The 22,699-nt window shown below is 41.5% G+C and overlaps 1 protein-coding gene across 1 annotated transcript in view; it reads left to right on the top strand.

Moving 5' to 3' along the window:
• Window positions 1-22,699, top strand: part of Rcd1 (Reduction in Cnn dots 1) — a 50,586-nt gene that overhangs the window by 3,802 nt on the left and 24,085 nt on the right. The window contains exons 4-13 of the mRNA XM_080272055.1: window positions 2,487-2,629; window positions 3,687-3,905; window positions 6,804-6,931; window positions 8,336-8,469; window positions 10,110-10,253; window positions 13,237-13,378; window positions 13,850-13,986; window positions 18,321-18,469; window positions 20,086-20,233; window positions 20,864-21,134. Of these exons, the coding sequence (XP_080128181.1) occupies window positions 2,487-2,629; window positions 3,687-3,905; window positions 6,804-6,931; window positions 8,336-8,469; window positions 10,110-10,253; window positions 13,237-13,378; window positions 13,850-13,986; window positions 18,321-18,469; window positions 20,086-20,233; window positions 20,864-21,134 (1,615 nt within the window). The remainder of the gene's footprint in view (window positions 1-2,486; window positions 2,630-3,686; window positions 3,906-6,803; window positions 6,932-8,335; window positions 8,470-10,109; window positions 10,254-13,236; window positions 13,379-13,849; window positions 13,987-18,320; window positions 18,470-20,085; window positions 20,234-20,863; window positions 21,135-22,699) is intronic.

Raw genomic sequence — 22,699 nt, 5'->3', positions numbered from 1 at the left:
TCCTTCAGCATAACCACAACAGAAAATGTCTGGGAACTGCCAGCTGAAGTGACTGGTTTTGTAGGCCCCTGGGTTCTTGTCCAGGTGAGCCAGGGGCCATAATAACAGTAAAAATTCTTGACTGCGTTGTCTTCCTTTGGCCATAACCAGACACTTCTATTCAGCTCATGCAGAAGCTTTAGTAGTGAACATTTGGCTTATGTGATATAGAGAAGTGGTGCAAACCAGTATGATGAATTAATTTGGACATTTTGAGAAGAAAAAGGGAGAGTGGCTGGCTCAGGAGAGTCACATTAGAATGTGGAGTGAAGAACGGTCAGAGAAAGGCCAAGGAAGACTTGAAACAAGATCCTGTGTGGAGACATTCAGGACAGGGATTTGAGATGAATCAAAGTCATGACACATGGAGAGCTTCCTTCAAGTGATAGAACCTACACATGATCTTTGGTCTTAAAATGTAAAAAAATTCAATGTAACTTGTTTGTGTGTAGTAGATCCAAATAAAGAGGGAAAGAAAATACAAAAGAAGGGAATTTTATTACCAGCATGCCCTGTGAAATAGACCACTCAGCTATTCAGATATCATTCAGATATCATTCAAACCTCGTAGACCTAACCATCTGCATATATTTTTCAGAGTAATTGTATTATTCTATATAGATGCACTTCACATACACCTTCCCAGATGGTCAGTTCATCAAGTATTAACCATCTGAGATTCAGATGACATGTTTTTGCGACATTTCAAATCCAACCTCACAGATTTTGTTGACACTTTATGCATCATTTTTAAGATACTTTTGTAAAATATTCGCCATAAATCGCATTTAAGCATCATAACAAAGAGACTCATGCGTGACATCACGGAATGGTTGCTCTATGCGTGGTGGGTATATACTGTACTGAGCAGCTGATATGACTCATGGCTTTGTTTCTTTATGACTTTATTCCTGGCAAATATTTTTCTACAGCAAGGTATAAGATTTTTGGTTTTTACCTGACTTCAGCTCATCATTTCGACTTTTTATTTTCTTTGTTTTCCATGAATATTGTAGAACTCTTAGTTTTGTTGGTGAAAGCCAGATGTTCAACATAACAACACTCAGTTTTAGCTGGCTTTGAGTAGAATAACATCAAATATTGATAGCTGTAACCCTCACACCTGCAAATTATGTATCTGGGAAAAGTTCACAGACTCCCACCAGATGGCAGGACCACTCAGTGCACTGGCACATAGATAGTATTGGTAGAAGTTCCTTATTCCACATACACCAGTCAGATTTTTTCATCCTTATCATCCTCATCCTCATCCTTATCCTCAGTCATCAACCATCACCAGTCATCACTCATATGTGATCGTCATTATCCATCCTCATCCATCGTCCTCATCATCAGTCCATCATCATCATCATCATCATCAATCCATCATCACCATCATCATCACCACCACCACCATCCTTATCATTATTATCATCATTGTCACCACCTTTCCCACCCCATGGTGGATCCAGAGAGCCAGGAAAAAAAAAAAAAATTGAATGATAAAATGAGATGCAAACAAAATTAATGTTTTACCAATTGAGTCACATTCCCATTTGGGGGAGGTGGTGGCTGAAATGGTATAGAGGTGGCCTGCAGTCCTAATGGATCCTGGTTCAAATCCACTCAACAGCAGGGAACAGATTAAGAATTTAAATTTCATAATGCCTACTTTACTGATCTACCAGAAGGCGCGCCGACATGTCGTAAAAATAGCCCCGTTAATACCAGTTCACCAGTCCTGTATGAGACAGCCCTTGCATGTATTCAGTATGGACTGTGGATGTTAGTGCCAAAGTGGTGACATGTGGAGGTGTATGGTATGCAGGAGGACTACTGCATCTTGGGAGCAGGCTGTGAAGCTTATGCCCAAAGTCAGACACACACACACACACACACACACACACACACACACATACACACACACCGCTTGCTGGTGCAGTGGTAACATTCTTGCTTGGCAACTGGTGGATGGGAGTTCGCGCCTCGCTCAGGTTGCGAAAAGTTTCACTGATGAAGTGGGTGGTTACTGTCTCCCTTGAGCAAGGGGACGGGTGTGTGCGTGTGTGAAGGTCACAGCCTTGCCCTTAGATCGGACTATATGAGCTCTCAGCTCCCTTCCGGGAGGGTAAAAGCTGACGATCACGGCCATCAAGTGATCCTGACCGACCCAGTGAATCCTGACCGACCCAGTGAATCCTGACCGACCCGGTGAATTACACACACACACACACACACACACACACACACACACACACACACAATCACCATTCAAGCACCCAGAATCATGGCTTCACAAAGATAAGTCAAAAATCATTCCACACATAGCTTCACACAAATTTTTCCCCTTTCGATACTGTATATCTTTTGTATGAGAGACATCGAAAGTCCTTGTACACCTACAGTATCCTCATATTCCCTTTTCATAAAACCTCTTATGTTTTTAGGAGAGTGAGCCAGACACAGTGCTGCTAGACCACCCATATGCCCGGCCCTGGAACTGGAGGCCTGAAGCCTCACATGCCCGGCCCAGGAAGACTCTGTTTATGACCAAACAGCCACGCCCACACTCCTCACACACAGGTCCAAGGTACCGTATGTTAATTACTCAGATGACATTTATTTAATTTTTTCCTTAGAGACCTTTTTTGCCTCAGTGATATTTCATTTATTCCCTAGTGACATTATATACTTCATTTTCTACGAGGTGACATATTATTTATTCCATTTTCTCTTTAGTGACACTATGTATTACATTTTCTGTTTAGTGCCATACAGTATTTTGATTCATTTTCTCTTTAGTGGTATTTAATTTTCTTTTTTGTGGCATTATTTATTTCATGGGAAAAAAATTATTGGATAGCAAAACAAAATTAAATACTGTATAGGTGACTAGAGTTGAAGGAGTTAATTGGGGATTTTTGTATAATTAACTATATGGACTTTTTAAAAGAAAACACCATTAAATGAAGCTTTGTATTGTAAGGACTTACTGTAGTTGAAAATTAAGTTGCAAATGGACTTTTAGATCTTTTTCTGGATAGGATAGGCAGCTTCATGGCACCCCTTCCCTTGTAATTAATTTTGCATAATATAGTACATCATAATAATATCAACCGTGTTTGCATCTGTAACATACAGAAGGATGATAATTTGTACTATGCATACCGATAATTAGTTGCTCAGAAAAAAAGGTGTTACAGAATATTTAGTCTCATAGAATATGACCCTGTGATAAACTATGCCCTCCAACGGTTGCTGTAAGGGACCAGTATCAGTTAGTATGGTGATTGTGATAAACCCTGCCCTACATCAGCTGCATCAAAGAACTAGTAAATGTGTCCATTTGTAAATTTAGTGTGGTAGTCTGGTGATTGTGATAAACTCTGCCCCAAATAATTGTCTCTACAAATTGACACATGTCTCCAGTTGTAAATATAATGAAGATTGGATCACTCTCATCTTAAATGTCGGGACCAACTGCCTAGCCCCGGGCTTCTATGCTCCTCATGGGGCAACGTAGGATTGGATGATGGATGGATGGATGGTGATTATTCTCTCTTCCACCAGTTGGATCAAGGATCTAATAGATGACTCCAGTTGTGAAATCAGTTGGAATATCAATTATGATAAACTTTTGCTTCCAGCAGTCGATGCGAGGAAGTAATAGACGTGTCCAGTGAACCCCCGCCCCCGCCCCCTCTGCCGTATGACCTGGGTAAGGCAAGGCAAGTAATGAGTGAGTGTCAGCGCCATGTGGTATTTGCCCGCCTGGATCAAATCAAGCCTGAGGGACGGACTGAAGATAAACAGACCCATGGAGAGGGTGAAGACGAGGAGGAGGACTGGGAGGAGAAAATACCAAAGTGAGTTGTGTGCCAGATGTTTTGGTGCCATTGCTTTTTGTAACCTGGTAATTTTGGCTTCTTATTTTATATGGTATTTAACTTTCTCCCCTTCCTCACCAGTGACTGGGATGGGTCATGTGGCTGAGGTTTGAATGAGGTTATTGTACTTTTGTTTGGAGGGAGTTGATAAGGTTGTTGTCATTTTGTTTTAGTTACCACAGGCTCATCTAAACTTGTACCTATTGCACTACCAGCCATTTCATTGCAGCACTTCCAGAGAACTTTTCTTAACCCTTTGATATTCCGATGACACTTTCTGGCATCATTTCAGATCCAACCTCAGATATTCCAATTCCTATTTATCAGGTCAGTGACTAACCTCACCCCTATATCGCCTGAGACCTTCAACATTTCGGCAGTCAACCTAGACACACCTGCTGCCTTCCCCACCTTCATCCTGACTATTGCCTCACTCACAGTAGCAGTATCAATCAAAGGCCAAGGGCCAGACACTGGATCTGCTGGCTCCAAACCTTCCCTGTCCCAGTCAAACTCCTCATTCAACAACCAGTTATAATGCTCTCTCCATGCATCTTTAATATCCTCACTGTTCACCACTATCCTACCTTCATCATTCTTCACACACTGCTCACCTATAATATCCCAATTATCCCTCTTCACCTGACCTGCCACCCTAAATATCATATTTTTCCTTTCCTCATGATTTAGGTTATCAAGTAATAGTCTTTGTGACTCAGACTTTGCCCTGTATACCTCTCTTCTAACCCTCCGCATGGCAGCCAAATATTCCTCTTTGCTACCACCCTTCTTCCATTCCCGGAAAAGCCTTCTTTTCTCCTTAACTGCGGCTTCTACACCCTCATCCCACCACCAAGTTACTTTATGTCTTGATGGTCCTCTTGTCCAACCGCATGTTACATCAGTAACTCTCAAGAGATTGTTCTTGAGGGCTCTGTACTGTTCATTAACGCCTCAGTCTACAGCTCCCTGTTCAGCCACCACTCTCCTCAACTCGCTATAGAAGGCATCCCTTTCTACTTGGTTTTTCAGCTTCCATATTTTCCTCCTAGGTACCTAAGTCCTCTTTTTCATCACTTGTTTTTTAAGTACCATATCACAAATCAATAGTTTGTGCTGCTGCACACTCTCCTCACTTCCTATAACTTTAACATCCCTCACTAACCTCCTATCGGCCCTCCTAACCAGAAAATAATCTATCTGACTGCTATTTCCCCCAGACTCGTACATAAATTACCTACTGTCCCTGTTCCTAAAATATTTGTTGCGCACAATCATGTCCGTTGCCTCCCTAAACTCGAGTATCCTTTCCCCTCCTGCATTCCTTATACCATACGCACATCCCCCATGCACTCATTCATAACCTTGTGCTGCTTCACCTACATGACCATTTAAGTCCCCTCCCAAAAACACTACCTCATCTTGTTTGTATACACTGTGATTGTCTACCTTTCATTCATGTGTATGAAAGGCCACTGAAACACGTTTGCTATTGCCAGATATCAGTGCAAGTGTGTAACAAATAGTGCAGTGTGTAATATTAAGCTAAGTGATAACTATTTGTGTGTAAAATGCTGAAATTTATGATTCTGAAATTGTGCCTACCTTGTGTACACAGGCTTCCCAGTCATCTAATGTTGGGGCTACCCAGTCGGGTGATTGAGCAAGGTGATTGCCCAGTGTTTACAGTCACTGTGGCTGTCTGCCATTCGTTTCATTTTGTGTTTTGAAAGGCCTCTAAAACACCATTGCTGTTGCCAGATAACAGTGTAAGTGTATAACAAAGTGCACTGTGTGATGTTAAGTGAAATGAAAACTTTATTTTATGTGAAATACAGGTATACCCCAATTTAACGATGCAATTGGTTGAGTAAAAACCCATTATTAGGTGGGGTATCGTATCCTGGGGTATATTTAACATGTAGGGATGCTCTTTTCAGCCCTGGGTTCCCCCCCCCCCAACCAAGTCCTAAACCCACCCAAATGAGTCCAAAAACAAGTATATAGCCAATCTAAATGGCCTGACAGCTGTAAAAGAAGCTGACCAGAGCCTACCACCCATAAATAACTCACGAAAACCTACAAATAAAATTTGAAATTCGTCAAATATAAGTCCGGAAAAAATCAAACCGTACCCAATAATAACAATGTTCACCCCACCTGTGACTAAAATATATCAATCTGAATCTAAAAACAGTTTACAGATCAACCTACACACACAATTTTAGTCTAAAATATAATCAAAATCAGTTTTAAAAAATCAGAACCCATCATTAAACCAGGGTTTGGCCATTATTAGGCGAGGTATGGTGGTATTTCTACCCCCATTGCCAAGCTGGGGTATCGTATATTGAGGTATACCTGCACTGAAACTTGCGACTTGAAAATTGTGTCTGGGAAGGATGCCATCCCAAGTGGAAGTGTGGTGCCAATGGAGGTTGCTGGGAACAAGCCTGAAAGTGTAATTTTTTTTAAGGTTTCATGATCAAAGGTATCCTCACTATCCCCATTGAACCCATGTTGTATCAACCTCATTACTGGTATTTTATGGAGCATTATGTGATAAGTATCCACTTGACATAATCCTATCATTTAGAGGTAGTGAGTCATTAATGTATTCTCTTCACACTAATGTGACCCAGATTTTTATTGTTTTGTGGCCTGTTTCATGAAGCTCATTGACAAAAGACAACCATACTACCACTCCACACCCTTTTCATAGCACATCTTCATGACTAGCATCATAGTCTAGTCTTAATCTCTTATTATAGCTTGACACAGACGATGGAGAGATGACAAATTTAAGCTGAGGTTGAGTAAAAGGAGTACATTATAATTCAGTATTCTGAGTTTTGTATTTTCCTATGGTATAACCAGACTCGGTTGGACTGAAGCACAGACAGCACTGTTCAACAAGGTGGTACAGATTCTGGACTCGGACCGGCTGGGACGTCTGGCTCTCAAGGACACACATAACGAGCCCGTCACACGCAGGGCACTTGTTGGTGAGTTCAGTTTTGTTCTATTTATTCCCTGGGACAGTTTTTGTTGGCTTGCAGCAGGGTTGAAAAAAAAAGTTTTTGTTTTTTAAAACCCAACCCGCTAGGTTTGGGGGTTTTTATTGGGTTTTATTGGGGTTTTTGCTTTTTTTTTTCTTATTCCTCATGCTTATATGTAAATCAGTTAAAATAAGCAAGTAAAAAGTAATTTAGAGTGAAACGAGGTTTTAAGACCGACTTATCATCCGACGTAAGAGACAGTTCCCCACAGACCCAGACTATGCACCTTTCACTTACAACCAAATGCAAGCAATCCACTGTTACTCAGACTTTGCCTTGTATACCCCTCTTCTAGCCTTACACTTTGCAGCCAAGTATTCCTCCTTGCTGCCACCATTTCTGGAAAAGTCTTCTTTTCTCCTTAACTGCAGCTTCTACACCCTCATCCCACCACCAAGTTGCTTTATGTCTTGGTGGTCCTCTTGTCCAACTGCATATTACATCAGTAACTCTTAAGAGATTGTTCTTGAGGGCTCTGTACCGTTCCTTAACGCCTCTGTCTATGGCTTCCTATTCAGCCACCACTTTCCTCATCTCGCTATAGAAGGCATCTCTTACTACTTGGTTTTTCAGCTTCCATATTTTCCTCGTAGGTACATAAGCCCTGTTTTTCATCACTCATTCTTTAAGCACCATATCACAATTCAATAGTTCGTGCTGCTGCACACACTCCTCACTTCCTGTAACTTTAACATCCCTCACTAGTCTCGTATCAGCCCTCCTAACCAGAAAATAATCTATCTGACTGCTCTTTCCCCCAGACTCATACGTAATTAACCTACTTTTCTTCCTAAAGTATGTGTTGCACACAATCATGTTAGTTGCCTCCCCAAACTCGAGTATGTACACACACTTAAAAAAGTATTGTTACGGGGGGACCGATGAGTTTGATACTGAGCAATCCAGCTGTCTTGGTAGGGTTGAAGGAAAGCTGTTATGAAACGTTTCGTTTGTGGTGTCAGTTTGTATCATGCAGAAGGTGTAATGGTACCTTTTTGAGTGTGTGTACAGGACTTTTTTTTTTTTTTTTTTTTTTTTTTTTTGTGGGGGGGGGGGGGGGGGGGGGGGGGGGGGGGCTTTCAACCATACTTTCTGTGGCAGAAGGTGTTCTCATCCAAGGCCACATGATAGAGGATGGATGAAAATATTGTGCCAACCCAAACTCATTTTCCAACCAGTGGTCTATGAACCCCTTCCATACCGCAACCTCTCATATCATCCTGCTTCTTATTGCCATCACATAAAGATATTTCATGTAACACCTTCCATAACCACATCTGGTAGGGAATTATTGGTAACCTTTTGATTTTGGTGCAGGACAGTTTGTCAGTGACAGTCATTCCCCAACAGACAAGACATCAGCCAAATTCCGTCAGGCGCTGGCTCGGGTAAACTGGGACTCAAAGCTGACCCAGTGGCTGCATTCCATCCTCCTCCAGCACCTCAGCCTCTCATACTTGGCAGCATACCTCGATATATTACAGGTAAAGGCATACATAGTCATATACCTTAATGCACATAGCCCTTTTTTATGCACACTTTACTGGTAGATGGGGGCACTCACCATCCACTCATTCATTGTATTGCTGCTTTGAGTGTCAGCCCTTTCCTCTTTCTTCCTCTTCTGTCTTTCTTTCATTCTTTCCTTTTCCTGCTGCCTGTGGATGACTTTACACTCGGTCTTCTGTCTTTCTTTCCTTCATTTTTTCCTCTTCCTTCTGCCTGTGGGTGACTGCACAGAGTGATAAACCAAATGGTTTCCTCTACTCAAGGAAATCATTTACTACACTGGGTGGTAACCATACTTATAACCAAATTATGGCACCTGGTGGTTTAGTGGGTAATTAAGGCACTCCAATCAGATTGAGCCTGTGTAGGTTTATATCCAAGGGATGGTTGGGGTTTATTGCTCATGTAATACCACACAGGGATGAGTGAGGCTGGTCACTGCTTGCGTAGCCCCGGGCTCCTACGTTCCTCATGGGACGACATAGGATTGGATGATGGGTGGATAAACTTTCACACTCATTTCCCTCACCTTCATCCCTTCACTACAGTGACATCTTTTTATATCTTGTTCTGTCACTGGACAGATGTTTGATAGTTTTGTGTGTTCTCAGTGTCTTTATTGTTTCTAGATTTTATTGCACCTCATTTTTAGGTTGGAAATGAGGATTGAGATGATGTTAGCCTCAGATTAAATTATCCAGTTCCGTGAATCCCATTGAGCTGAAGATGTAATTTTAACTTCATTTCGGCTAAAGTCTTGCAATTCCACTCGGTTTAGGAGAGATGACCTCAGAGTGAAAAGGTTTGAGATTTTTCCTTAGCAGAATCATATGATATAGTTACAACCAGCATAATATACAATGTTCTTACTGTGAATTTGTCATAGAAATGTTGCAGAACTTTATTCCATCCATCCATCCATCCATCATCCAATCCTACATTGCCTCATGAAGAGTGTAGGGGTCCGGGGCTAAGCAGTTGGTCCCAGCATTTAAGATGAGAGTGACCAGCCTCACTCATCCCTGAGTGGCATTACATGAGCAATCAACCCCAACCATCCCTTGGATATAAACCTTCACCGGTTCAATCCGATTGGAGCGCAATAATTACTCACTAAACCACCAGGCGCCAAAATTTGGTTATATGGTTACCACCCAGCATAGTAAATGGTTTCCTGGTGTACAGGAAACCATTTGGCTTGTCACTCAGTGTAGAGTCACCCACAGGCAGAAGGAAGAGGAAAGAATGAAGGAAAGAAAGACAGAAGAGGAAGTGTAAAGTTACCCATAGGCAGAAGGACAAGGAAAGAATAAAGTAAAGGAAGACAGAAGAGGATGGAAGGAAAGAAGGATGGAGGAGAGGAAAGGGCAGACACCTGACGGCAGCAGTACATTGAGTGAGTGGATGGTGAGTGCCCCCACCTACCACATTGCAGAACTTTATATCTAATATAGTAGAGTGACAGGATTTACAGCACTCCATCCTTATACCCATTCAGGAGTGATATTACACTGTAGTGTTGTTTCTTGCTAATACCACATTATTTTATTTAGCGCTCTTCGTGGGGTTACTCCTCCTAGTCCTTCACTTACCCTCTGAATCTCTTCTTATGCAGACACTGAAGTCAAAGATCCCAACTCTAATAGACAAGATGGTTGCGCTGAGCAGCACCCACCGAGGAGCCAGTGTAGAGGCCCTTAACCTGTTGCTTAAGAGGCCATGGGACCCCGCAGTGCCCTCACTCAACCACCACAAACCGGTAACACTCTGTGCAGTCTATGTTTTAAGTTTCTGACCCAAGAATTTGGTTGAATAAAAGGTAGAAGAGGGTGTGTATATGGAATGGTTATGCTGTAATAAAAGTTTATTGTTCGGAGGGTAGAAAAAAGTTTGTGTTATTGATGAACTATGAAAAAAGTTGATCATTCAAAGTGGAAGTGTGTGGTTCAATGGCATGACCATGTGTGTGTGTGAGAGAGAGAGAGAGAAATATATAAATTTGGTGGTGAAAAATATATACCAGTACTGTACAGTGATCCCTCATCTATCTGGACATCATAGAGCCAAAGGCATGTCCAGGTAGTGGCAACATCCGGATAATGAACGCTGTTCCCCTATCATACCCAGACCTTGCCTATACCCACCTCCAACCTATACCTAACCTGTTTGTACAGTTTCATGGCTAACATTAAAATTTCTTCAGCTGATATGTTTTCTGCCATTGCTGGCCTCAGTACTAATAAGGCATATGGGCCTGATGGAGTCCCTCCTGTTGTTCTCAAGAACTGTGCTTCTGCGCTCACACCCTGGCTAGGCAAACTCTTTCGCCTTTGTCTGTCAACTTGTACCATTCCTTCTTGCTGGAAGTTTGCTCTCATTCAGCCAGTCCCAAAGAAGGGTGACCATTCCCAACCCTCTAACTATCGCCCGATTGCTTTAACATCCTGTATCTCAAAAGTTTTTGAGTCTATTCTTAATAGAAAAATTTTAAAGCATCATTCCTATCACAACCTTCTTTCTGATCGTCAGTATGGGTTCCGTCAGGGACACTCCACAGGCGATCTTGTCACCTACCTTTCAGACTCCTGGTCATCCTCCTTTCGGGACTTTGGGGAAACTTTGCCATTGCACTTGACATCTCAAAGGCTTTCGATCGAGTCTGGCATAAATCTTTAATTTCCAAACTGCCCTCTTACAGTTTCTATCCTTCTTTCTGTGCCTTCATCGCTAGCTTCCTTTCTGGTCGTTCTATAGCCACTGTTGTAGACAGCTATCGTTCTTCTCCTAGATCTATTAACAGTGGTGTTCCTCAGGGCTCTGTCCTATCACCAACTCTCTTCCTTTTATTCATCAGTGACCTTCTAAGCTGTACATCTAACCCTATCCACTCATACGCTGATGACTCCACCCTTCACCTTTCCATTCATTTCCCACAATGTCCATCTCAGCAGTTACTTCAACAGGCAAGGGATGAGGCTATGGCACACCTAATGTCTGACATGGCTCGTATCTCTGACTGGGGTAAAAATAATCTGGTTGTTTTTAATGCATCAAAGACTCAGTTTTTGCACCTATCAACCTGACAAAATCTTCCACAGGTATACCCACTTATGTTTAATAATACTCAACTTAATCCTGCATCATCCTTGAACATGCTTGAGGTTTCATTTGCTCGGGACTTGTCTTGAAATGATCATATTACATCTCTTGTAAAATCTGCTTCCAAGCGATTGGGTGTGCTAAGCCGACTCCGTTCCTTCTTTGCCCCTGCACAATTGTTGACTCTATACAGGGGTTTTATCCGCCCGTGTGTGGAGTACAACGTTCATGTGAGGGGAGGCTCCCCACATACAGCTCTCCTCGATAGGGTGGAGTCAAAGGCTTTTCATCTCATTAACTCTCCCCCTCTTACTGACTCCCTTCAACCTCTGTCTGTTTGCCGCAGTGTTGCATCTTTATCTCTTTTCTGTCGCTGCTTCAGTGGTCACTGTTCCTCTGAACTGTCTGCATGCATTCCTCCACTTCTATGACGGGCGCGTAGCACCCATCCCGCAGCAAACTCTAACCCCTTTTCTGTCCAACTCTCTAATGCAAGAGTTAACCATTACTCCCAGTCCTTCATTTATGCAACAGGTCAACTCTGGAACTGTCTCCCTCTGTCTGTATTTCCTGCTTCCTATGATCTCCAGTCTTTCAAACACAGTGTGTCCAGGCATCTTGAAATGAATGGATCTTGAATTTAGCACTCTCTTGTATTTTGTTTTTCTCTTGGAAGGAACAGTTTTGCGGGCTCATGGCCTTTGGTTCCTTCTTCCTCACATAAAAAAAAACGATGATAATAAAAAAAAAATAAAAAAAAATCTCCTGAGGCCTTCAACATTTTGGCAGTCAACCCAGACACTTCTGTTGCCTTCCCCACCTTCATCCTTCCTATTGCCTCATTCACAGTATCAGCATCAATCAAAGGCCAAGGGCCAAACACTGGATCTGCTGGCTCCAAACCTTTCCTGTCCCAGTCAAACTCCTCATTCAACAACTGGCTATAATGCTTTCTCCATGCATCTTTAATATCCTCACTGTTCACCACTACCCTTCCTTCATCATTCTTCACACTACTCACCTATATTATCCCGATTATCCCCCTTCATGTGATTTGCCACCTTAAATATCATATTTTTCCTTTCCCCTTGATTTAGGTTATCAAGTAAAAGTCTCTGTGACTCAGACTTTGCCCTGTAACCTCTCTTCTAGCCCAACGCTTGGCAGCCAAGTATTCCACATTGCTACCACCCTTCTTCCATTCCCGGAAAAGCCTTCTTTTCTCCTTATCTGCAGCATCTACACCCTCATCCCACCACCAAGTTGCTTTATGTCTTTGTGGTCCTCATGTACAACCGCATAACAGTGTCAGCACTGTTAATAGAGCATAACACAGTGTCAGCACCAACTGAACAGTTTTGTGTTGACTGCTGTGGTACGTAAAAAAATACTCCCCGCACCCCACACCCCCACCCCAACTGAGGATTGATAATTTTACTCAGCGCAGAAGGGGTTAGAAGCTACAGTATCTCCATTAACTCTTTTATGTTTAGGAAGTCTTGTATTTTGTTCTGGTGAATAATAACTAGTTTTATCAGCTTAAATGAGACATCCTTTTGCCGAGTGGGTTAACTGAGGCTAATAATTCAAATGAACATTGCACCAAATTGCTGTGAACAATTTGTATTTGTGTTTGAGTACAGAGGAAGCTGGAGGGATCAGTAGTAGTGGTACAGGTGCCCAGTGGTCGCCCTTCCAGTGTACCTCAGGCTCCACGCAGAATACGCTTCTTCAATGCTCAGCTCCAGCACATGGCCAAGACCGTACCTGTTATGATCTCTCAGGGTTAGTGTCTCTGAATGGTTTGCTGTGTTGCCAAATTCTGTATAAGTGTCGGGGATGCTAGAGGTTTGAGATCAGAGAATATTCTGCAATAACAAATCACAGTTTGAATTAAAGAGGAGGCTAGTGGTTTTTCAGTCATGAAAACACCGCCAGGGAGTAGGTAAATAGTCTTCTTTTGTTTAAATGGTATGGAGTATAGTAGCCCAACCTGCATCCTGCTCTGCCCTGAAAAAGAGTAACAAAAAAGTTTATTTTTACATTTATTGCTAAAACTAGTTATTACTTTACCTGGGATAATTGAACTAAATTTGGCAGTGTTCAGAGATGAAGTGAAAGAAGCTAGTTATTACTTGGAGTAAGTGAAATAGGTTTGTCACTGTAGAGATGTAGTAAAAATTAGTTGACGTACTTTTCCTCAGATAAAATGAAAATGCAAGATTTTTTTATTATTGAACATCCCTATGACCTCAGACAGTAGTGATGCTGGAACAGTGTTGGAGCAGATCCTGGGGGCAGTGAGGGCACGGGTGACTGAAGTTCGATCACAGTATCCCTCCAGCCCCATTGTACTCCTTGGCTGGGGCATTGGTGCCATCATTGCCTGCCACGTGAGTACACCTTACATTTTTTTTTTTTTTTAATAACAGAACAGAGGAAGGAAAAACAAATGAATAAAAAAAAAAAAAAAAAAAAATCCATGCACCAGATTACTGGTGTCCTCTGTTCATAAAATATCTGTAACAGTTAGACTTGAACAGCTGTAGGTTGAAGTTTGGAGGGAAACAACTCTGGGGAAGCGAGTACCAGAGAGATGCAGTTCGGGGAATGAAAGAATTCTGATTGGCAGAAGTTCTGCAATATGGCTGAGTGACATTCCAGTCATGAGCGCTGCCAGCTGCCCATGTAGCATGAGGGGAGGCATGGAGAGGTGGCACCATGGACGCAACTTCGTCTGAGCATTTGCTATAGAAATATCTGTAAAATAACGCAAGGGAGGCAACATTCCTTCTTACTTGTAGGGGAGGTAGTTTATTAGTAATAGCTGGGTTATTAATAACTCTAACAGCTTTGTTCTGAATTTTGTCTACTTGTTTTAATGCAACCTCTCCACATCCACTCCACAAGGGTGAGCAGTATTCAGGCTGAGAGTGCACATGACTCTTATAAATTATAACTAACTGCTCGTCAGTGAAGAAGTTACGGACTCTGTACAATAATCCAAGTTTCTTTGAGGCGGTTTTAGCAAGTGATCTAATATGAGAGGTCCAGCTGAGGGCATTGTTAAGCGAGACGCCGAGAATTTTAATACTTTTGGAAATGGGAATATTTGTAGCATTGAAGGTAATATACGATTCAGGCAATACCTGTCTATTAGTAAATTGTATATACAGTAATCACTCCAATATCCGGATCAATAGAGCCATCGGTAGGTTCGGATATTGGTTTTGTCCGGATATTGGGCCCCAGCTTATGGACTTGTACTTACGGACCCTAACACAGAGAAACACCTATACAACTCCCTCCGGACATGCATAGCACCTATTTAACACCCAAATCACACCAATAAGGCACATAAATGACTGAAATAAATGCAATAGACACATAAAATGTGGGTTTAGAAGTATGTTCATACATTAATAAACATTCTGGTACTTATGGACTCTAACCGAACCTAACCTAACCGAACCTAACCGAACTCTGAAAAACACATTCCTACTGCACATGCATGAGGTAAGTTTAGTATGGAAAGAAGTACAGTATGACACTTTCTGGTAAGTATAGTATGGGAAAAAATACAATATGAAACATTCTGGTAAATATAGTATGGAAAATAGTACAACATGAAACATTTTGGCTACTTACAGCAAGTCCCTGGCCACCTCGATGAATAACCGCCTCCTCTCGGACTCTGACAGTAAGAACGATTTCCTGAAGCACTTGCACTACACTCTTCCTGAAGTCTTGCACTGAACTTAGTCACTAACACACAGAAGTCCGTTCTTTTCACAGTGTTCACTTTAGTCCAAATAATGTTCCATTAAATTTAAGTGTTGCACATTAACTTTTCCCAAGCCATGGCGAAGAGCGTAGGTCTTGTCGCGGTGAGAGACAGGCGGGAAGTGGGGAGGATGCAGCGGCGCTCTATCGGACGTCGGAGGAATGACGAACCAAAACAATGCTCTCACGCGGCGCGCGCGGCAAGTTCAAATTACGGACGGCAAAAAATCGATTTTTTTTCCAATTTTTTTGGATTTTCGGACCATTTTGGGAATGTTTGATCCCAGGACGATAAGGTTCGGTTAGTGGGGATGTTCGGTTATTGGGCGTCCGGATATTAGAGGGATTACTGTATTTAGTTTTACTAGCATTAAATGAGACAAGGTTATTTTGTCCCCATTCACTGATTGTGGATTAGTCTACATTTAAAGAGATGGTTGTACTGAGTTGAGAGTTAGAGATATCGGACTTTGTAAATGGTTGTCCGAGTGTGAATGAACTATGAAGTGTTGAGTCATCTGCATATGAATGGATGGGATTGTGGGTGACAGATAAGAGATTATTAATATGAGCGAGGAACAGGGTTGGTGCCAGAACTGATCCCTGCAGCATGCTGACGTTGCTTTGTTAAGTTTAATTTTGTTCTGAAAGGCCTTGTACAGATGGTAAAGCAAGTACTGCACTGGATTGGTCCATTGCTTTGCATAATGTTTCAGGCAACCCACATCATAAAAATGGACACAGCTATCACATGTTCTTCGTCCATGTGGGTCCTAATTGTATCCCACATGAATACATTCCACAAACTTTTGTTTTGTTTAATTTTGTTCTGGAAGGCCTCGTATATGCTTGCATGTGTTAGCCAGCCATCTTCACTTGATGATAGCTGTCCTTGCTATACAGTACCTGAAAGCATTTCTGTTCATTTCTTAACCCTTCTAGTTTGGTGATATCTTTTAATTATTTATTCTTCAGGTTTTCAGGTGTTTTGTAGTGAAGGGTAAATGAAGGCTATAATTAACCTTCCCAGTATAAAGGTTTTGTTGAAGCTTATTAAATTGCCCGGAGATAGCAAAATTAATATGAAAAATACATAATGGTTGTGAAAGGGTTAACCCTGTGGTTTTGTAAGGCCGTACCCTGTCCCGTTAGACTGACCACATAGTGCTCTGCCATACACATAGATCTTAACAGAGAAATATTGATACTGTTTGATATTTTCTTATTAACACACAAAGTTTTGCTCATTGCATTGGTTGAGATATTGTATATTCTAGCAGTCTCAGGATTAAAAATAATCTTTAATAATACATTCAGTACTCTGACAGCTCGGACCAGTACCGTATATATTTTGTACAGGTTAATGCATCATCATCATCATTCATTCATTCATCATCCAGTCCTGTGTTGCCTCATGAGGAGTGTAGGGGCCCAGGGTTAGGCAAGTTGGTCCTGACATTTAAGATGAGAGTGACTAGCCTCACTCATCCCTGAGTGGCATTACATGAGCAGTAAAACCCAACTACCTCTTGGATATAAACCTTCACCAGCTGAATCCGATTGAAGTGCTGTAATTACCAACTAAACCACCAGGCGCCAAATTTGGTTATATGGTTACTACCCAGTATAGTAAATGGTTTCCTGGTGTACAGGAAGCCATTTGGCTTATTACTCAATGTAGAGTCAAAACCATTTGGCTTATCACTCAGTGTAGAGTCACCATAGGCAGAAAGAAGAGGAAAGAATGAAGGAAAGAAAGACAGAAGAGGGAGTTTAAAGTTACCCATAGGCAGAAAGACGAGGAAAGAATGAAGGAAAGAAAGACAGATGAGGATGGTAGGAAAGAAGCATGGAGGAGAGGAAAGGGCAGACACACGAGAGCAGCACTACATCTAGTGAGTGGATGGCGAGTGCCCCCACCTACCACAAATCATCATCATCATGACATTTCTGTTTCCAACTAAAGATGGTACTGTATAAAGTTAGCACAAGGTCATCATCATCAGTGTCCTTGCTTGTGTGGATTGTACTACAACCTTTTCATCGGTGGGCAAAAAAGTCATGATGATGATGATGATGATGATTATTATTCCTTTATCATAGGCTGATCTCCAGAGCCATATTAAAACTTCACACCCTCCTCTTTATCACTGCAGCCATTCCTCCCTGCAGTATTGATAGACCCAAACAGGTGACTGTTACACGGGTTTAACAAGTTCACAATTTTTTCTCCCTCCCCCACAGCACCTGGTAGTCTTGCGGTTAGAACACCCCAGATGGAGTGTTAGCTTTCCTTGGTTTTCAGTCCTCAAAAAGAGATTAGAAGTTTCTCAGTCAAGTACAGTAATGCCATCTGGGGAAGTAAGATGGTATGAGGCACTGGGAAGTAAAGTAAAAAATTGCCATATACAGGAGGAGGATATAAAGGTTCTTTTCTTATGCAGTAGATGCTTGGTTTAACGAGCTAATTCAGCCAACCCCCATTCTGTTATCTCAAATTTTCTGCTAAATCGAGTTCCGTAACCAAGGCTAAGGATAAGGGATAATTTTTCGGTACTTCGAGGGACTTTCCACCAAAGCCTTGGAGGCAACTCAAACCTAGCAAACTATGCTAACTCTCAGTGCTACACACAGCAGTCTGAACCCATAATTAATACCCCACAAATGCATTATTGGTATACGTTATTTCCTGAATGGAATTATGCTTGTTTTAACGGAAGCTTTCCCAGGCTTCCGCTAAGTCAGTGTTCATTATATCAATCATCTGCTGTGTGTTGGCATTGATATTTAACCTGTGGCATATTGGCATTTGTTTTCTTTCACTTTTGAGTGTCATATTTACCCTTAAATGTCATGGACTGCAGTAGCATAGCCTTGGGCCAGTACACCTTGAAGGGGGAAAAATGAGGTTGGCTATTACTGTTTCACCATTGCATTGTCACAGGTGTCGATGCTGGAAAGTGTGACGGCCAACATCTGTCTGGGGTTCCCCATGGTGGGGGCGTCAGGGAAGCGTGGAGAGGCTGATGACCCACTCCTTGACTGCAGAACACCCACACTGTTCATCATAGGGGAAAAGGCTGCCAATGTCAGGTTAGGCTTAAGGATTCAAGGCATTTTTGTCCCGTAGTATCACAGAAAAAAGTTCACCAACAGACCCCTGCCAGCACCTTGTTTTGCCGTCCATATTTCTCGTTCTCTGAACACAAGGCTTGTACGTCTTTCGTATAGTCTTCTGCACATTGCATTATAATACTCTATGTAACACCTTCCTTGTGCAGTTACCGGTACGATTCGCTGAACCTATATTGTCGATATTTGTATTTTTTCTGATGCCAATATTAATTATTGATATCAGGACATCTGATATGGATGGAAGAAACATTAAAATTACTTCTGTTGACAATTTTGTTCATTGCTTTGCCTAATTCTGAGTGAAAGAATGTTGTTACCTGGACACTGTTTGTAGCTTAATAAACTCTTACTGAAAACCATGAAAGGTTCAGGATAATAAATGGTTGAATGGGAAAGGAGAAAAGGAAACAAAAGAGAAGAACTGAAGGCCAAAAGTAGAGAGTTAAGTGAGGTATACTGTGTACTGGTGGTGTATAGGGGCAGTGGCTGTGTGGTTTGATGTACAGAAATAGTGAACACACACCTGTACCCATTAGTTATTGCAGTTTATTCTTTATTTGCTTATAATATTTAACAGTCACTCTTCTCATTGTAATCTGAATAAAGAAGTGATTTACTGCATATATTAAGAAAGAAGCCAGTAGATGGGGGTAATAACAGGATAGTAACTCTGAGGAGGAGGTGAACAGCATTTGACAACTTTGTTGTCTGCTAGTGTTTGTGTTCATAAACGATGTGCAGATTCGAGTGTAACTTTAGAACAAATATTTAGCTTGGTAGAAGATACTGTGACCATATAGTATTGCTTACTTCAGCCACAGAACCTTCGATGCTAAGTTTTTCAAAGTAAATAAGATATACTTGACTGAAGATTGTCTTAACATCTAGAAAAACATGACATTTTTAATGTGTGATGTGAGCCACTGCAGTACACTATACTTCTGTGGACATGGTTGGCGTACACTGGACTTAGCCATTAATGCATTATTTTATAGAATGCGGTTTTAAACGATATACTGTATGTGAGAAACAATCTTTGACTACTACTGTATTGTGTCAAATCCGATCACGAGGATTAAAGCTGGTGTATTTTTTCCATTATGCATTAACTCTGGGCAGGTTTGGCCTGAGTTGGCTAATGATCAAAATGTTCCATACTTTTAAGTATAAATGTTGTTTTATTTTATTGCTAATGGCCGGCCAGCCAAGATTTTAAGTAACCAACTTTCAGGTTTAAAAGCTACTTTTTATTGTTTGGGTAATGGCCAGCAGCTTGGATATATTATGCATTTCTTGCATTGTTACTTACCAAGAGTTGGCTTAGATTTAGAAGCTAAAATGTTGTGTGTTTACTGTTTGTCTAATGATTGAGTGTTGCCTACTTTGTGCGAAGCATGAAAGTTATGGTTTGTGCTTTTTGTTTCCTGTTATTTACCCATTGGGAAAGACCTTTCTAACCAGCATTAATGTGTCTTAATATCATTTTAATATATAGAGGTATAGTACTTAGTATTTGATTGTATGAATGATGATCATGATGATGATGATGATCCATTTCCCGTGATTCTTAACAGCGTTGAGGACATGGAGGAGCTACGTGTACGACTAAGGGTGGAGACTGGCTTGGTGGTGGTGGGTGGTGCTGACTCACACCTCCGTCTCTCCTGCCTCAAACGACACCATGAGGGAGTTACACAGTCCATGGTTGACAGGTGCATTGTGGTACGTAACATTGATGTTCATTTACTGTGTGTGTGTGAAGTGATTTCTGTCAAAATTTGCCACTATGAAGCTGAAAAAATTAAAGTGTCTTATTTCAGAAACAACGGTTTTTAACTTAAATGTATCTGTGCACAGTGTTGGCAGGCTTATAAAAAAATGTTCTTCTCAAAATATGCCACTTCATTGCTAAAAATAGCCATAAAGCACCAAACTTAGCATTAGTATTGGGTATCTCAGAAATTACAAAAGCTACAGTGCACCTACACTTATTGTTTGAAAGCTAGAATAACAGCTATAGCAAGTATGCTCACTCAGACATTTTCTACACATTATGGACACCTATGGCTTTGTATAATGATTTCATTATACTGCATTCTATTCTATGTTTTTCTCTCCATAACTAGATCTCATAGTCATGGAGAGGATGGCCATGTATAAAATACTTTCTCATAACCCTGTCCTTTGCCATCTGACAGACCTCCCACCATGCCACACCACTGTCATTATAGCACTCTGCCTATCATCTTCAGTTTCTCTCTCACTCTTTCTCCCCACCTCATCTTCAGTATGCCTTTCCATCCACCTCACTCACATGCAATACACTCAACTAGTCTTTTTCTCGCTCTTCAGGATGAAATAGGTGACTTCCTCTTCAACCTCCTGAATGAGAGCAGCAGTGGAGGAGGGGGTGGTGGTAGTGGATCTCTTCACTCCAGCTCCCTCCACCTTCCTTCACCTGGCATAACCCCATCCCCCTCCACCTCGTCATCCTCATACCCACCCGGCTTCACCAACCCACTGCCACCCCGTTCTGGCCCTCGCAAAGAATCCACCCGCAAGAGGAAGGTGTCCAGTGGCAGTGATGCAGCCAACACCAACCCACCAAAGATACCTAGACCAAGTGAGCCTCTGTTTTAACTCCTTAAACTCAAGTTAAAATAAAATCATATTATGCCTTTTGCCTCATAAGCCATCCTTATATTAAGTGTAGCAATGATACAGCTTACATTTTGCATGGACTGGGAGCTGAACCAAGTGCCCAAAACACCTGAGTACTGCCCATCATTCATTTATGTTTAATTAATGCCATACCCAGATGAATTTATTTGATTCATTCAAGATTTATTTTTCCAATTAAAGGTGTTAGATACAGCCTTCATTAACCCCCTAAGTAGGAGGCATTTCCATAAATTTGATAGAATTATCTGGGAGTAGCAAGAATAAGCCAATGAAATATGTGAAGGCATTAAAGTACCCTAGGAAATTCACAGTACCTCTTCCTCAGCTATTAATTTGCAGCTGGAGCCTGTTTGTTCTCGTGTGTGTTTAATCATTAACCTATTCTGATTTTTTTTTTTTTTTTTTTTTTCATATACAAGTCTCTAGCTATTTATAGTGATCCATAAGTTAATCATTCTTTGCCTCTTAGTGTCGTGTGGGGACATCTCAGTCAGTGTTACATTGCTATGCATATTTTTCTGCTTTGCATAGCCCTTTCCCTGCTTTATAGTGTCTGCGGTTTTACAGCCATTGCTTGGATGGTTGATTGCCTGTTTCATGAGACAGGGTTGACGTAGGTATAGCTGACAGAGCTGACCCCATAATTCACAAGAATTTAACAGATGATTGTCTGAAGTGGTGTGCAATAAATGTATCACCCTGTATTGTACACTTCCCACCATATCATTACCTTATACCATTTATATCTCCCTCTATCATATATATATATACTAAGTCCTTGAGTAACATGTGGTTGAGTAACACGATTTTGTTCTAACGCGGTCAGCATAATGAGACAAGTCATGGCAACACGCGGAAAAACTCGAGCTCACGCGGGAAGTCAGCTGGGCTGGGGACGAAATTTGAAAGTCGCGCGCTATGACGTCACCCTCTAAACTCTGGGTACATTTCCTGGGCACATATTTCCATTCTGTATGGGTATTTATCTCAGTACCACAGCCAGCCACCTCAGCCAAACAGCCCTAGTGAGATGGGATAGTTTAGGGTAGGTTGGGTTTCTGAAATTTTGCCTGGGAAACACAGTGAGCATATTTTCGTGAAAAACCTATGGTTAGTTTTGAAACTACTGGGCGAGCATTGTTCCTGGCTGAGGGTTCTTGGTGGTTTTTGTGAATACGCATACATAATGGAAATATGCTTCCTGGGCACACTCAAGGCCGAATGGTTTGATGAAATTTATGGGTTTTGCAACTTCAGGAGACAAAATAGATCAACAATGCATGCTAATCAGACCAAAAAAAAAGAGTTCTCGTAAGTTAGAGTTCAGTTCCACATTCTTCGTTTGATTTCATGCTTCCCAACACATTTTGGACCAACTGGGCATATGGTTATCAGTCCTTTCTCTTGCCTCATCTAGTTCTTACCCACACTTATCATGGATTTTGCAGTTTTAAGGAATGAAATGGAACGAAAATGTTTGCTAATTAGAGGAAAAGTTACTCTTTC

Source organism: Coenobita brevimanus, chromosome 49, assembly GCF_032717465.1.
Source record: "Coenobita brevimanus isolate Jiangsu-jjx chromosome 49, ASM3271746v2, whole genome shotgun sequence".
Classification (NCBI taxonomy): Eukaryota; Metazoa; Arthropoda; class Malacostraca; order Decapoda; family Coenobitidae; genus Coenobita; species Coenobita brevimanus.
This window is presented reverse-complemented; position numbering and strand designations above follow the sequence as displayed.